Source organism: Pimephales promelas, chromosome 24 (assembly GCF_988280905.1).
Source record: "Pimephales promelas chromosome 24, fPimPro1.hap1.1, whole genome shotgun sequence".
Lineage (NCBI taxonomy): Eukaryota > Metazoa > Chordata > Actinopteri > Cypriniformes > Leuciscidae > Pimephales > Pimephales promelas.
The window spans coordinates 4,379,383-4,395,893 of record NC_142792.1 but is presented as its reverse complement, the minus strand read 5'-3'; the positions used below and the strand labels follow the sequence as shown (position 1 = coordinate 4,395,893).

General features: G+C 41.1%; 1 protein-coding gene across 26 annotated transcripts in view; it reads left to right on the top strand.

Annotated features, from left to right (window-relative positions):
* The window catches only part of wnk1b (WNK lysine deficient protein kinase 1b), a 73,915-nt gene that overhangs the window by 53,641 nt on the left and 3,763 nt on the right, over positions 1-16,511 (top strand). For 5 of the 26 annotated variants that reach the window (XM_089127177.1, XM_089127167.1, XM_089127165.1 and 2 more), the window contains 19 exons: positions 448-579; positions 2,067-2,306; positions 2,639-2,694; positions 2,791-2,947; positions 3,054-3,170; positions 3,352-3,459; positions 3,885-3,933; positions 4,024-4,167; positions 4,734-5,719; positions 6,495-6,575; positions 7,613-7,699; positions 7,937-7,973; positions 8,062-8,132; positions 8,474-8,970; positions 9,055-9,257; positions 10,504-10,704; positions 12,265-12,357; positions 13,553-13,594; positions 16,303-16,505. In XM_089127177.1, coding sequence (XP_088983303.1) covers positions 448-579; positions 2,067-2,306; positions 2,639-2,694; positions 2,791-2,947; positions 3,054-3,170; positions 3,352-3,459; positions 3,885-3,933; positions 4,024-4,167; positions 4,734-5,719; positions 6,495-6,575; positions 7,613-7,699; positions 7,937-7,973; positions 8,062-8,132; positions 8,474-8,970; positions 9,055-9,257; positions 10,504-10,704; positions 12,265-12,357; positions 13,553-13,594; positions 16,303-16,505 — 3,504 coding nt within the window. Of the gene's footprint in view, positions 1-447; positions 580-2,066; positions 2,307-2,638; positions 2,695-2,790; positions 2,948-3,053; positions 3,171-3,351; positions 3,460-3,884; positions 3,934-4,023; positions 4,168-4,733; positions 5,720-6,494; positions 6,576-7,612; positions 7,700-7,936; positions 7,974-8,061; positions 8,133-8,473; positions 8,971-9,054; positions 9,258-10,503; positions 10,705-12,264; positions 12,358-13,552; positions 13,595-15,637; positions 15,690-16,302; positions 16,506-16,511 lie in introns of all 26 variants that reach the window. The other 21 variants (XM_089127184.1, XM_089127172.1, XM_089127190.1 and 18 more) reach the window with 13 other exon arrangements.

Sequence of the window (16,511 nt, the reverse complement as noted above, 5' to 3'; positions counted from 1 at the left end):
TGTAATGCCTTTCTCCATTGACTTGCATGTCAAGTGCATTGCTGTAAATGAAAATGTAAATGTTTTGTTCATTTTACAAACTAAAGGATGAGTCAAAATTATTGACATTTTTTTCAAAATTATTATCTTGGGCATGCTGTCTTTAGACTTAATTTCATCCTATAGCTGCGAGCAGCGATGAAGGGCCAAAGCCGGCGGTACAACCACGCCGGTGCCTTTATGTAACTAAAGGAACCGGGGTTGCGGTGCCACCGGCTTGGGCCCGTAATCGCTGCTCGCAGCTATATTTTCATCCTGAGCTGATGGGATGAGTTGAGACCAGACTGTATGTGACGTTATCTTAAAATGTACTCGTTTTCCAAGACTTGGTGTTTCCAAAGAGCCTCCGAGCCTAACATCAAGAGGTGAAGTAAATGCTTCATTGGAGAATGCTTGTTCTCTTTTTAGGCTGCTGTTCCGCAACAGACCTCTCTGGTGCTGACGTCCCAACCGGGTGTCTCGCTACCCCAACAGGCTCCCAGCAGTGTAGTTCAGAGCAGCTCTCAGACGCAGGTCCAGCCCGGCCCCCAGCCCACACAGGTACAATCAAATGTGTTTTTAGCAAATCAAGATAGAAGCCAACATAAAATAAAATTAAATCATCATAATTCAATTTTATATGAAAACAGGTAAAACATTTCTACTGGAACAATTTCTGAAACGTTTATTCTTTCAAAATGTATTATTTTACATTACAACTGAAACATTATTATATTTCATGTATACTATTTTTTATTATATTATTTATTAGAGCCAGACCGATATATCGGCAGGCAGATATTATCGGCCGATATTAGGCATTTTCTAAAATATCTGTATCGGCAGTTATAATGGCCGATAAATGAATGTTTAAAAAATAAAATAAAGACAGACAAATCACGCTTCAACCATGAGTGTCGTCAAAAAGTGCAGGTAAAGGGATAAGCAAGCTGACATTGTAATTATAAGGTAGCTTATAAGGCAATGTAGGGACTAATTATTATTTTATTTATCAGAACTTTAATATATTTTGATGTTCCTCCGTTCTGTAAAAGAAACAAGTTTTTTTTTTTAAATGCAGAGGGAAATCTGTTAATATTTTGTTGCGCGTTTCTGAAATAAAAATAATAATAATATCGGCCAATATATCGGAATAACGGATTTTAAAACCAACAAATATTTGTATCAGTATCGGCCTTCAAAATCCTTTACTGGTCTGGCTCTATTATTTATATTTATATATTCCCTCATCTATATCTATCTATCTGTCTGCTCTGTGGAACATTACAAATCACATTTGAAGAGAAGTAAATTAAGTTGTATGAATTCATGTTGACTTTAAATATGGATCATTACTGCGCAGAAGTTGTTTTTTCTATATGTTTTACTTTCCCTCTTTTTCTGTGTCAACACTATGGCTGTCTCTTTCTGAAGTGCCTCAGCTCTGCTTGCTCGTTTGATGGATTGATGTTTTCTGGCATGTTTCTGCCTGTTTGTTGCATGGTTGTCAGTTGCATTGTGGTGAGATGAGTCCCTCTCTTCGGTTCCCAATGTTTAGGGCAGATCAATTGTTTTCCCTTTAGCTGGAAGTGCAGATACACTGTAGTGGCACAAACAAGTTGTTTACGTGTGGTTGATCTACTTCGGTTGCAAATAACTAAATTGGGTTATATATATTTGATGTGGTGTTGGATTTGGGTTTTGTTTTGAGTGTGTTGTTGACATTGACAGCGTTTATAGGCACTTAGAGAGGAGCCACTCCTAACTTAATCTAATAACCATTTGGCACTAAAACTGTAGTTCGTTTTTCATGTGTGTTTAGCTTGCGGTTGGTGTGATCCTCCGTTCACCCTGTGGCATGTCTCTGTCATGTGGTCTGATCTTGTGATTTATTTTCCTGCGTTTTATTAAGACATCGCTCCTCTCACACGTAAATTGGCCTTGCCGTCTCCATCTTCACCGGTCGGTGCTTGCAGACGTATTTCCCTCGACCTCCATATTCCCAACCACTGATCTGACCCAGCTACCCCTCTCCTACCTCCCCTCAGCTTTGCAGTCCGGCTCTCCGCTTGCCAACTATAGCAGTTGCCCCGTTTCCGCAGCAGCCAGTGCCTGAAGCGCTGATGTGCCCGGCAGCCGTGTCTGCGCCAGCCATGTCCCCGTCAGTGCTGCTGCCCCATCCACCCCAATTGGTACCACCTCTAGTGACACCTGTGCCAACCATCCATGTGGCCACAGTCCCCTCCCCAACCGAACATCCATGTTTACCAGCCAACACCCCAGTGCAGGTACCTGGATCGGACCGAACTGGCCCCGAACGCATCAGTGCAGGCCGTTTTTGCTTTATAGGAATAGCTTTTGTGTTGACATTTCATACTTCTCTTTATCTCTGTCTGTCTGTGAAGTGTAGCTGCTAAGCTGTCTTCACACAGCGTACTTTCTTTTCTTGGCTGTGAAATAAGACCTTCTTTTTTTTTTTTTTGAAAACACAATAAAAAACATTCAGGCTTTGCCTGAAGCAGTTGTGCTTTTTATTTAGATATGCATTTTGTTATTTTGTCTTTTATGATTTGATTGTTTGTTTATTTTTTTCCATTATAATTCCTGTTCGCTGTTCCAGACATCTCAGACTTTGACAACCGAGCTGTCACAACTCCAAACTCCTGCTGTGGAGAGGTAAGAGTTACTATTTAGCAGTGGAAAACGCAGTACAATAGATCCATAATACATTGGGCTGTATTACTGAAGTCATTGTGTGTTTTTTTCCCTTAGCTGTCATTCTGATGTGGCATCTGGGCTCAGTGATGGCAATGAAGGCGTAACGGGTGGCAGGCATGAGGGTCGTTCTGCCAAACGTCACCAGCGCAGATCAGTTCGCAGCCGTTCACGTCATGAAAAGACGTCTAAGGCCAAGCTCAATGTACTTAATGTACGTCCAAAGAAAACAAACGTTTTCTTTTATCGTTACTTTATTGGTTTTGGTGGTGTTGTAAAAACTAAAGACTTTGAGCAAACATCTCTCATGTATGTTTCAGATCTCCAGCATGGGCGATAGAGTTGCAGAGTGTCAATTAGAAACGCACAACAGGAAAATGGTGACTTTCAAGTTTGATCTTGATGGTGATAACCCAGAAGAAATTGCTCAGATAATGGTAACTTGAAACACCATCCCTGCATGTTTTTATTACCAACCAGATATGCTAATTAAATCAATTCTTTTGATCTTGATCTATGTTAAAAAAAGCTGGTGTTGAATAAAATATCTCTGTTGCCAAAATACACTTTGAACTGCCAAAACTCATTTAATAAGAGCTATTATTTCCTTCATGTTAGGTACAAAGTGAGTTCATTCTAGAGACGGAGCGCGAGTCATTCATTGATCAGATCCGAGAGGTCATAGAAACAGCCGATGAGAAAGGTGTGGAGAGAGAGCGCAGCCAGGTACGTCCTTCTGAAAAGCTTCACACCCTATAGTTTTACACCCAGTATTTCCATGCCTAGCTGTGAATAAAATTGCCATTTGCAGAAAATATAGAAACGCTTGCATGGAAGATGTATACAAATTGGGTATTAAAAATAATAGTGAAATCAGAAAATGATCAACAAAATGGTTAGATTGTTACAGTTTATGTGCTTTTTAGGTGTTTTTTGGGTGTTTTTTGTTATTTTCTAGCATGTAATTAAACATTAGTGTGTTTAAAAATAGCTGCTTTTCATGATTTGTCTGTTTTATGTTAAATAATATTTAATATCTGTCATATGTAATAACTGAAACATCAAATCGTGTATCAAACTGTACTCTATCTGTGTAGAAGTTGAAATCATTTTAGTGAAATTCTAACATCACAGTTAACAATATCTTACAGATGGTCAGTGATCACGAGCAGCATATGCCCACCACATCGGTGCCACAAGGTAAAGATTACGCATGTCTCAGCATGTAAAGCAAGTTGATGTCCCCTGTTAATGTGTCAGTACTGAGTTCTTCTCCACTTTTTCTCCCAGGTGTGGCGCCTAGTTCAGCCACCCAGGTGGTGCACTCCGCAGGCCGCAGGTTTATCGTCAGTCCAGTGCCTGAATCTAGACTGAAGGATCAGTTCTTTAGTGCACCCCCAACCACAATCCCTCTTCGGGAAGAACCTTTATCCTGTGAGTTTGATTAGGAAAATATAATTATACTGGTTAAATTGTGTCATAAAAGGCATATTATCCATTAGATGTGTCTTGTTTTTTTAGATTAGCAGTTTTTAAAAATACTGAATAATACATTTGTACAGTGTAGACTACCTTTTTGATTGTCTCTTACTATAATGTCAACTCACATACCCAATAGACCTTATTCAGAGCAGCGCCATGACAGGTATGAAAGTGAGGCTGTGAGGGATAGACTTACCTTGCTTCCAATGGCATCCGCTGTAAAAAGCGGAATAAAGCTCCTAGATTACTCACAGCTTACATTGTTGGGAGTTTTTTGTCAACTGACATTTCTTGGAAAGATATTTTTCTAGTGTTTCATGAGCGGAACAATCCGAAAACACATTAAATAACAGTACAGCCCATTGAATAGATGCATGACTATCCCTCACAGCCTCGCTTTCATTCTCATTAAAAATCAAAGATGGCGCTGCCGTGGATAAGGCGTATACAAATAGCCTAGACAAATGATGTAACCGCAAGCATACTAATTTTTGTCTTGAATTTCTATTCCTTATCAGCTGTGTCAGTTGCAGTGCCTGTCTCGGGGCTTTCTGTGTCTGCGTCTGCAGTCAGTCTGCAGCAGGCATTCTCTGAGATGCGTCAAGGCCGGTTTGACCCGGGTCCCAGCACTGCGCCACCAATGCTCCATGTCTCCATGCCCCCTCTGCTTCCTGCCGCAACACCCTTGCCCTCTAGCACTGCCCCTGTGGTCCCTCCCCCAGTTTCTTCTGAAGTGACCACTTCACCATCTCTACCCTCTGTCTCCTTAAACCCTCCAGGGTCATCGTCTCCTCCTCCTACCCTTCCCACCTCTGCAGTCACGTCCCCTCCATCCCATTCACAAATCCCCCTGCCTCAAAGTCAGGTTGCACCTGCCATCATCAGTGTTATTTCCACCCCTTCCTCTCTGCCAATGCCAACTGTGACTGGCGCCACACCTTTCCCCCAGACCTCAGTCTCTATGCCTGCACCTGCTAGCCCTGCGGCTAGCAGTGGCGAACAGCCATCCATCCCCTCAACTTCAGCTCAGCTCACAACAGCCACCATCCCGACGTCGCAACTCGCATCATCCACCATCACCGACACTGTCGCTCCCATCTCTGGAGCTCTGACACCCGTGCACAGCCAGCCTCAGACCTCCACTGTGGCCAATCAGAGTCACGCGCAATGTGTGGAATGTGACAGTGACCCGCAGGGAAAAGGCGTCGATGACATCCAGGCTTTGGATAAGAAGCTGCGGTCACTCTTCATGGACCTGGGCTCTGGTCTGCCCTCTGCCCAATCTGATGTCACATCTGACCCCATGGCTGCCCCAAGTGTCCCTGGCACCTCCTCTCCAACTGCCTGCTCCACCCCAAGTGGCACCCCTCTCCCTCCCTCTAGCTTACCCCTCAACTCCTCCGGTCAGCCCACGGGCTCTCCAATGACCTCCATGGGCAATGGCTCCACCCCAGTCGGCTACAGTCAGACGACTCCATCCAAAGCGCCGCTATCAAGACTACCGGTGAGTGACCGGTTGATCAACAGTCATGAAAATAATGTCAGTTTGACATGGTGGTACATGGTTAAAACACTTTTCTTGTTTTTAACATCACCTTCTCTCAATCCTCTAACTACTCTATAGAAAAACTGGATGATTTTGTGGGGTTTTTAGGCCGTGTGTCCACCAAAGCGTTTTTCCACGCGCCTGGCGTATGTTTTCAATTGTTTTCAATGGGAGCGCTGCGTTTTTTTAAACGCCATGAGCGTACTGAAGCGCTGAGCGCCCAGCGTTTTTACTGGTCGCTGGGAGTTGAAAAATGTTCAACTTTGGATGAAACACAGCACTCATCACGGTCACTTTTTACCCAGCCGTCCAATTGGAGTGGAGGAGGGGTGGGACTAATACCACACCGACCAACTGTCACAACATTCAAACTGCTGCGGATATTCTGTATCATAGCAACGAAACGTCTCAACGGAAAAAAAACGCTGCGCTGCCAAAACGCTCTCAAGCGCCCAAAGCGCTGTGGACACACGGCCTTAAACCCAATTTCTGCATGGCTGTTTAGTTTCATGACTGACAAAATGCATGACCGTAATCCTACTTGAATACTATATAACTCAACTGACACTTTTCTGTAATATTACAACCAAGCTCTAGTCATATTTTGTGTACAGCTTTAAATAATTCCCAAACATAACACACAGTCTTAGGATGCTTGTGGCGGTTCACCGGCACCTCTGCCAGCTCTCGTTCTTTACAGTGCTTTAGTTTCTCTTCCGTCTTCATTCATTAGGTGTTGCCTGTCGGCCCAGATCAGGCTGGCACGCCGCCCACAGAGCACCTACCACCCTTCCCAGGACCTTGTTTAACTCAGGTGCCCTTTTCTTCTTTCTCTTTCTGTCTCACTCTTGTTTTTATATAGTTTCATTCCTGTAAAACACGCAGAGCATGAGTAAAGACATTTAATCGCATAAGAATCAAACCGCTGCATGGCATTGCTTTCCTTTGAGGCCTTTTAGGAGCATGACCTGTGACACTCATTAACTCTGACTTGCTGCTCTTTCTCTTTTTCTCTGCCGTAGACGGGTGGAGAACAGGAAAGATGTGATTTTAAGAAAACAACAATCAGACATGAACCATTTTCAGTGTGTTTTGTCTAATAACTCATTTGTTAATAATAATTATTTTATGAAAGGTAGAAAAGGGAATATAAAGGGCGGTGCTTTTTGTTTTTAACTTGTCTTCTACCTAGATTTTCTGACTTCCCCTTTTTTTAAATAAATATTTGAGGATTTCAAGTCATCAAAAGTGGCTCTAATCAATCACTCACCCCTACATTTTTATCATGTCATTTTGGTCTTTTAGCATGTTGTGGATTGATTAATCGCGAATAAATCGGACGTTGTATAACATATTTTCATCGCTCCAAATTGAACCCTGCTTGCATTCATGTCATACTCAAAGAAAGTCCTTCCCTCCTGCTTAAGGCGGTTCATACTAAATCTAAGAGACTTTTTCTTATCCTGTAAATTTAATGTGATATTTTTCATCCATCACTTTTGAACTGAAAACTCACTTTGATGGCACTCAGCCGCGAGCCAACCTGAACAAAACATTTCAGGAACCGCAGAGCGTGGGCCAATTAAATGATTTACTCTCTATTTCATGTGGAACATGAAAGGAAGCCTCAGCTTGGATTAAAAGCATTCAGTTCTTCCAGGCAGTGGTCATCTGACCCTTTACTTACTGTAAGAGATCGTCTCATGCAGAAATTAATTAGATACACAGTTCCCCTGCTGTATTTGTGTGCACTTGCCATGAGTAATAAGTGTTTGTACGAGCCCGCGTGTGTGTATACAGGATTTCTTGGTACTAACTGAACCTGACTAATTGCTGAAATGGATTATTTAGTCCCAGCAGCCCCTGGAGGATCTAGATGCCCAGCTGAGACGGGCACTGAGTCCTGAGACCGTCTCAATCAGCAATGTCACGCACCAGGTACACTCACACCAACGGGGAACTGGCCGAAAAACACCAGCACACTTGTATTAAGTCCCGGATCTGTCTGATTTAATTTAGTGCAGTTAAACTTTGGCACTGGAACTTTCCACACACAAAGAACAGATGGTTTTTAAATCCCATACAGCAATAAACCAGTATATATATATCTAATAATTGATATTGTGCTTTATTTACAATTCTGTATTCTGATTCACATCTTTTTCTTACCTGTAGACATCTCTTACTGGGATGCCACTTGGAGGACAGCCAGGTATGTGCTGAGGTTTTACTTGTTCTTTAAATGCACAACAGCTAGCAAAAAGCTTCAACTCGGCTCATTAATGATGATACCGTTTCAGTTCCGTGTGCTCTGGATGATGAGCAAGCGGCTGCACCTACAGTAGGAGGATACAAACTGGGACGATTCCAGGTACTTTGTATTTGCAATGTGTTGACAGGAATGGGATGTTCATAGTCAAGTCACCTTTATTTATATAGCGCTTTATACAAAACAGATTGTTTCAAAACAGCTTTACAGTGATAACTGATTCATTTCAGCTGTACAGCAGCTCTAAAAGAAAATAACGTCAGTCATTGTTCAGCTTAAGTCAGTGTTAATTCAGTTTCATTGTAAAGATCAGCAGTTCTGCAGAAAAACAGTGATGTCATCGTCCAGCTCAGTTCATTTCTCATCCAATAGTGTCAGTGCATAATATTTCATGGTATAAAATAGTGTTTGTGCATGAAACTTTTGTTCTCTCTCTCATTCAGGTGTCAGTGACTCCCGATGAGAACGCCTCGCAAGTTCACACAGGCTCCTTTGACTCATCCTCCACGTCATCTTCTTCCACCACCTCCTCCTCTTCATCTTCATCCTCCTCTCTCTCTAGCCCCGAAAACACACTGCACCGTACCTCCTCTCCCCTCAGAGACACGAGAACAGATGTCGTCGACGGCCTCCCTGCTCTTCCCAACCGGGTGGCAACCCACCCTCAGCCCACCACCATTGGCCGTTTCCAGGTCACCACCAAAACGGACGCGAAGGTGGGGCGTTTCTCAGTGAGCAGCGCAAAGGATGAGACCCTTGCAGCTAGCTCACAATCCCCAGAACCCCAGCCAGCACCTCAAGCCCATCCAGCCGTGGGCAACGGCCCAGCACAGAGTCCCGGGAGCCTCAACAACTCTGTCAGCTCCTACTTCAGCAGCGACAATGACTCTGAGTTTGAAGATGACGATTTTAAGAGAGAAGTCAACAAGCTGAGAGAGAAGTATGTTTGTTTTTGATTAAGACATTGTAACTGGGACGGTGTAAGATATGCAGTGTAAGTGTACTTTCCATGTTTTTCTCACAGGCACATGATAGAGAGTCAGGCCCTGTACTCTCGGCAGAAGGCTGAGATTGATTCCCTTTTTGCCCGATTGGGCAAAGTTCCACCCGCCATGGTCAACCCACCCGTGGTGAACCCAGCTGGCCGTAGACGGCGTCCCACCAAGAGCAAAAGCAGCAAATCCAGCCGTGGTAGCTCTCAGGGCAGCAAGAGTCCAGTACAGCCAGGTATTCACTTTTTCCATTTAGCCTTTTTTGTGCAGATCAATTGATGATGTTTTTTGGGAATACGAAGATCGTTCTTATCTTTTTTAGTAAAAAGACAAACCTTAAAAATAATTTTGTAAATGACCTGTTAACCCTTAAACAGGCAAGAGTGATCAGCAATAATTTCATTATATCATCTGGACTTTAGTCAAACATATACAGATGAATTTTTGAAGTATTTGATGCATTTTGGATTTTATGGAAAAAAATGCCAAGTCATCAATATTTCTAGGATGATTTGATGCAAAAAAAAATGTTTTATATGCAAACTATACTGCATTTATGACAAGTCTAAGTGTCCAAAAATTGAGGCTTATACATTTCTTGTATTTTTTTTTCACTGCTAAACCATCTCGTCTTCAACCTCAAAGGGGTTGCAACTCTAGCCCTCAAGGTCCACTTCCCTCAGGGTTAAGCGCCATCCCTAATCAATCGTATAATTAATTTTCTAAGTAATTCTAGAGACTTTGGTTAGATTTTTCTGGTATGTTTGATCAGGGTTGGAACTAAACTCTGCTGGACGGTAGCACTCCAGGAGCAGGGTTGGACATCTGTGAAAACCTGCGATAAAATGCAAAGATGTAGTTAACTAAGTAACTAAATAATAATATCATTTTTACATGTGAATGTTAATATTTGCACAATTTTTTAACTCAAAATGCAAAGATTGAGAAGAGGGACTGTGTACAGGGGGCCCAGATGCCATAAGGATCTTCCCTAAGGGCCGGAACGAGATTTCTACTGAACCAAGTCATGTGACCCACATACTCCAAACAGACTCAGCTATGATAATGATAACAGAATTGGATTAAAATGTCTTTCTCGTGCCTCCTACAAGAGATTAAAGGCTTGTATCCTGTGATGCATGTTGCCTGTTTAAGGGTTAAAGTTAGGATAGTCTCCAATAGGACTTTTCACACTTGAATTACCCGGATAAACATAATTCTGGGTTATCTTGCTTCACATTTCACACTGCTGATAATTTACCCAGGGTTAATAATTAATCCTGGTTATTTATACGCTGACATTTCACACTGTACATTCTTAAACTCTGGCCTAACGTGCATATTTGTGGTGACGGTGTCATTGATTGGGTGAACGCAGCACGCAGATTCATTTTGTGAATCTGGTTCCAGCCATCTGTGTTTGCGTCTTGTGTCCTGGCTCTGATCAGCACTTCTATATGTTTTTGTGTGTGGTCTTACAGCAACCAGCACTTTATCAGCGCAGAGTGCTCCCTCCGTGTACCCTCCCCAGCAGGCCTTCCTGGGCCCTGGGGGGATGATAGATGGGGGGAGTAGCCCTCTGCTCCAATCCTACAAGCCCTCCCCCTCTAATGAGAACCTGTGCTCCGTGTACACCAGTGACGCCACGCTCTCTGCGCCCAGTCTGTGTGTCACCTCGCAAGGTAAAGATAAAGAAACACATCACAGCACCTCTGCTTTTTTTTAACACCAATTAAAATGATAAAGTGATATTATGGGTTGGCAATAAACAGAAATAAATCGATAACAAATTCAGCTGTTGGTGCTTTGCCCTCTTCCTTTCAAATTTATCCCCAAAATATGGTATAACTAATTTCAACTCTTATATCACTCATTCCTGATCTGAAAGCCATAATCAGGGGTGTGTCCCCCTCCCGTTTTATACGGATTTCCGTATTTTCCACCCTGAAAAGTGACTTGCATAAATCCGATTGCATAAATGATTTTGTTGTGGTGTTCATGGGGGTTAGGTGGGGGTGTGCTGGTTACTGTATGATGATTGAAAGCGTGAAATGGCCTTAATGACTTAATAAACTGCAAAATGTCACATTTATACCAATGCATGGATTGTTCCTGACAGCGCTGCATGAGCTCGCGCCGCCATCTGTGGGACACAGCTATCATGTTAGCCAGGGTTCAAAGTGGCAAATGCGAGTAAAAATAGGTGTTGAAACGGTGTTACTTGCCAGTTGAAATGATATGGCTTTGTGTGATCATCAAATCGCAACGGTTGTGATGTAATTATATAAATAGCCTATATAGTCTGACACGTTGCATGTTCCAGAGTCCTGTAACAGCACTGTGTTACGCACTGTGGATAGTTCATCCAAAAATGCAAATTCTGTCATCGTTTACGCACCCTCAAGTTGTTCCAAACCTGTATAAATGTCTTTGTTCTGCTGAACACAAAGGAAGATATTTTGAAGAATGTTGGTAACCATTGACTAACATAGTGGTGGGGGATACTATGGTAGTCAATGGGCCCAAGATATGCTTGGTTAAAAATATTCTTTGTGTACAGCAGAACAAAGACATTTATACAGGTTTGGAACAACTTAAGGGTGAGTAAACGATGACAGATTAAATTATGACACATATATTTTTTTAATAACACCAATAGTTGTCTGGGGGGGCAGGTTTCATTCTTTTTAGTCTTTAGCTTTAGCTGTTGGCTTTGTCATTTTAGATGTTTTAGTAACACATTGCAACTGTGGCCTACTTTCTGTGAGTCTTCCAAATTTAAGGAGAAAACTTAAGGATCACTCAGTAGGAAGAAATTGGAGCGTCCATTAAAATTGTGTTATTTTTCCCCTAACATTCTTGTGAATTGTGTGGTGTTTCATATATCGGCCCTATTTGTGGTGGTTGAGGTTTAATCAAATCTTAATGTAGAAATCTTTGCTTTGCCCGTCTGAGAAAGCACACGCTTTGATTTGGATGAAGCTGCAGGGCTGATGCTTGTGCCCTTAGGGGGTGCTTTTCCTCCCCTGCTCTTCCACCCAGGGCCACTCCTCCCCTTCTTCACCTCCTTCACTCTCTCTATCTGTCAGGAATTCATGGCTTACTGACCATTCTCACTGTGTATTTGTGTACGTCTCTCTCTTTCTCTCTTTTCTATCTGCTCCATCTCTTTCTCTATCTCTCTCACTGTCTCTTGCTCTTTTCCATCTCTCTCTTTCTCTTTCCCTCTTTTTGTACCACAGGCTGTGTAAAGTTCAGCTGTGGGTCGGAGAGAGTGACCTTCAAACCAGGTGGCAGGAGGACGCGTTTTCTGAGTACGCCCTGCTTGGCTCTTTGTGTGTAACGCTTTTTCTTTTGTCTCTTTCCTACAATGTCATGTGATTTAGTTGCCAAGCCTTCTGATTGGCTGATCATCTCAGACATTGTGTCATGAATCTTAAAAAGTACTTATGTTCATCACTAAACAGTTCTTATCGTTCATATCCAATAATGCACTAGTGTAACCTATGGTCCAAGAATTATTTCTAATGTAATTATTTCTAATCGTTTACGATGGACACTTTGTCATTGTATTATTAGTTTGAATATTTCACCTCATTTATGCTCAAGTTAACATAATAACAAAATTGCTAAAGATAAATGAATTACTAATAATGTAAAAGATTAATTACATGCTGCATTTGACAGTTTCCCGAAGCTTGTGTGTAGCTTAAACGATGTGTGCCAATCACTTTCACAACAAGATCACAGCAGTATGTGTAAATTTTTGTATAATTTATATACTATTAAAGTATTTTTTTGTTTTAGTTTTTAGCCTTTTTTTACCTTTGTCATTTTTAGCTTTATTTATTTTGTTCAGTTTTAGATTTAGAACTTAAACTTTTTTATATTTATATTTTCATTTATTTAAACTTTATTTGTTGATTTTTTTTTTATCGTTTATTTTAATCATTAATCATAGTTCATGATACTTGCTGTAACACAAATACAAATTGAACCTAATTGTAATGTATTAGCCATATAATATGATCAAATAATAATGACACATCAACTGAAACATAGCTCTTCCTTTTCTGACAAATGCAGTGTGAACCAGCAACTTACTATTCTCATTTCAATAATTACACCCACTTTTGAAATTGTGAACCGCTGACACAGTGACTCAAGGCAAGTCATTACCACATCTATTTTACAATCTGCTGAATTTTCCCTTAGTCTTGTTTTGTATTTTAAAAAAAAAAAAAACATTGTGTGTCCCTCAGCTCAAGTACTTTCACTCATCACATCATCTCAGCACAGTCTTCCTTGGCAATCTTGTCATCTATTATCAACTCTCACAATCTGAATACACCTGATCACTGGCTTTGACCACAGACCCAGTAGTCACTCACCCCAGCTTCACTGTTATTGGAAATACAATATGAATGTTAGACTAGCATGTTCTGATGCACTCCCATAATGCACTGTGTTAGACCTGGAGTTACTGCAACACTGATTCTCTCCAATTTCACCGTTCTCTCCATGCTTCAGGGAAGATGGTGAAAAAAGTGTGCCCCTGCAACCAACTCTGTAGTAATTATCTCTCTTTTTTACATCCTCCCACCCCTTCCCTCCTTCTCTTTCCTGTCATCATCCCTCACTTCATGTCCTGTGGCCTGTTGAAGCTAGTTTCCTTGCTAAGCTCTCAGGCTGACTTGAGCATTTCTTTCCTGTGACGACCCATTCATGTTTTTTATAAGTGTGCCATGTCATGTGTTTTCACTCTCAAATTAAATGGAAATATTACCCAAATACAAACACCTTACCCTAAATTTGGTTTCCACATGAAAACGAGTTTGAGATTTTTTTATCGAACATGCATGCATATGTTTTTTCAAACCGGTGGCACTCACCACGCGACGACGCCAGACTAATGCACTCTAAATGGACCCATCTTAGCACTCGTCCCATTATGCACAAGCCAATTTGAAGCCCCAGACTCCCTTCTGCACTCTTTATCCCCTTAAGACTCATCCCGCTTACTACACATCGACCTCATCCTGTTTGGATGGAGCTTATCTTCTCACTCATTACAACGTTATATTGAGGCCTGGCTGATTTTCCCCCTCATTGTGCACAAGGCTTAATCACTGTCCAATGCACACGCTAAAATATAAAAAATAAAGAAAAAATAAAGGTGTACAGCTCACATTTTGCGCATACATTTTGGAATCCCATATTCATATTATTGAACAAAGTGAATGGAAGTCATCCAGTAAATGCTGAAGTCAAGCGGTGTGGAGCCTCCACCTCTCCCTCACTCCTTTACCAGCAAGTGGTGCTGGTGCTTGGCCAGTGGTCTGGTTTTATGAATATTCTAACATCCACAATATATTATAATTTAAAAAAGCCTTATACTCACACAGGCTGCATTTATTTGATCAAAAATACAGTAATATTGTGAAATGTTATTTTTTAATATATTTTAAAAAGCTATTTATTCCTGTGTTGGACGCTTTAGTGTCACATGATCATTCTAACATGCTGATTTGATGCTCAAGAAACATTTCCTATTTTAAATGTTGAAAACAGTTGTGCTGACAATATTGTTTGGAAACAGTAATACATTATTTCAAGATTTTTTGATGAATAGAAAGTTCACAAGAACAGCATTGGCGTATCTTTACTGTTACATTTGATCAAGTTTTTGCATCCTTGTTGAATACAAGTAATAATTTATTTAATAAAAACGTATATATAGTTGTTGTTTTGAAATCGTTAAACCCTTTTTCGTTCAATGGAAATGCATGGAACCGGGCCAAATCGTGTACTGGCTTTTGCACCAGCACCAGCATGGTGAAAAAGGAGTAGCTATCTTTCTAAGCATGGCTTGCTGTAAACTACATCACCCAGAATACCTTTTGGTGCTTCAGTCTCGGCGCAATGTCGTCTTTCTGTTGCTGCTTTCTGGAGAGGCCGTGTTTATCATCCTAACAGGTTCTGTCAATGTCGCCGGATGGCTGGCTGGATATTTGGCAAGACATTTGTGTCCAATGTAATTTACTGTGCAAGATTTGATTTTGAAAAATGTGTTTTTTCCATTTTTTTATTTATAATATATTCTTAAATGCATCAGCTCTTTGTTCCTTGGCAGACACGTATAAATAAACGATTAAGGACTGTTATCTCTTAGTCATGACAGTGATGTGTCTTATGAAGAAGCTGAGGCATTTCCACTCATTTTTCATTTTGCTTCATATTAACTGCTCAGTAAATAGCTTTTATTTTTTTATTATGTGCCACGTAATCGCCATTTCTACGCTTTGTTCTTCAGAAAGAGGCTTTTTTACTCATACTTCTCACAAATATTAATGTGCTGACAAGATTTTGGCCATTTTTTTTACTAGTTTAGCTAATCAACTACAGTATCTCACTAAGTCTCTAATAGTAAGTGAAAATGTCCATGGTGAATCCATTTCCATTTCCACCAGCATTTTGCTCCCTCTTGTGTTGCAATAAAAACAACCATGGCAAGCATGATGATAAGTCCCAGGCAGATCCGAAGCACTGTTTTCCGTGCTCCGATGGAAAGCCAGAGATGGTGTTTTAATGTTGTCATCGTGACCTGTTTTGCAGGCTGGAGTCAGAGTGATAAAAGTGTCACTTTAGCCTCAGAGCGGACGCCCAGGTGCTCGATAGGGCCTCACTGCCATGACTTTTGTTTTCGTATACACATGACATTTATATGATGTACAGTTGTGCTCTTAAATGTACATACCCTTTGTATAATATGTAATATGTTTCACATTTATTTAAATTGGAAGAGATAAATATAATGAAGAAAAGTTTTTTGTCCTGAAGAACCTGATATTTTAGCAAAAAGGTATTTTGGTACTTCACAATATCATGTAAAACCTGTTTTCCAGCATGATCCAAAGAACATCTTGTGCTTCATTGGATAAAAAAAAGGAGTTTACATGATCAAAATCATAAATTTGCAACCTTTGTTGATTTCCAGGTTTAAGTTGAATGCAGTATTTTAAATAGCAGCTCATACTTTTGATTCTCAAATAGTTTTATCATGGAATAAAAAAACCATCTCTCTCATTTTTAGATCAAAAATTTTGCTGATTATATAAGGTGTATGTAACTAAAGAGAGGAACTGTATAAGAAAATATACATGTACACATTGATATAGTCTGTGGGCTTCAGATTGTATCAGATATTTCAGCGTGACATTCATTGTAGAGACTTCCTCTTTACGACAGTCTTCTCTCTTCCTCTTTTCCTCTCCGCTCAGGGACGAGCAGCACCAACACGGTGGTGGGAACCGGTCAGAATCAAAACCAAGCGCCCGTCTCTCAGTCCCAGAGCTGCAAGGGCATGTTCACAGACGAGTTGCACAAATTGGTGGACAACTGGGCCAGGGATGCCATGAGCCTGTCGCAGGGCAAGAGAGGCTCCAAGCACCAACAAGTGGCGCCTCAGGGTCACAGCTACGACGTAAGA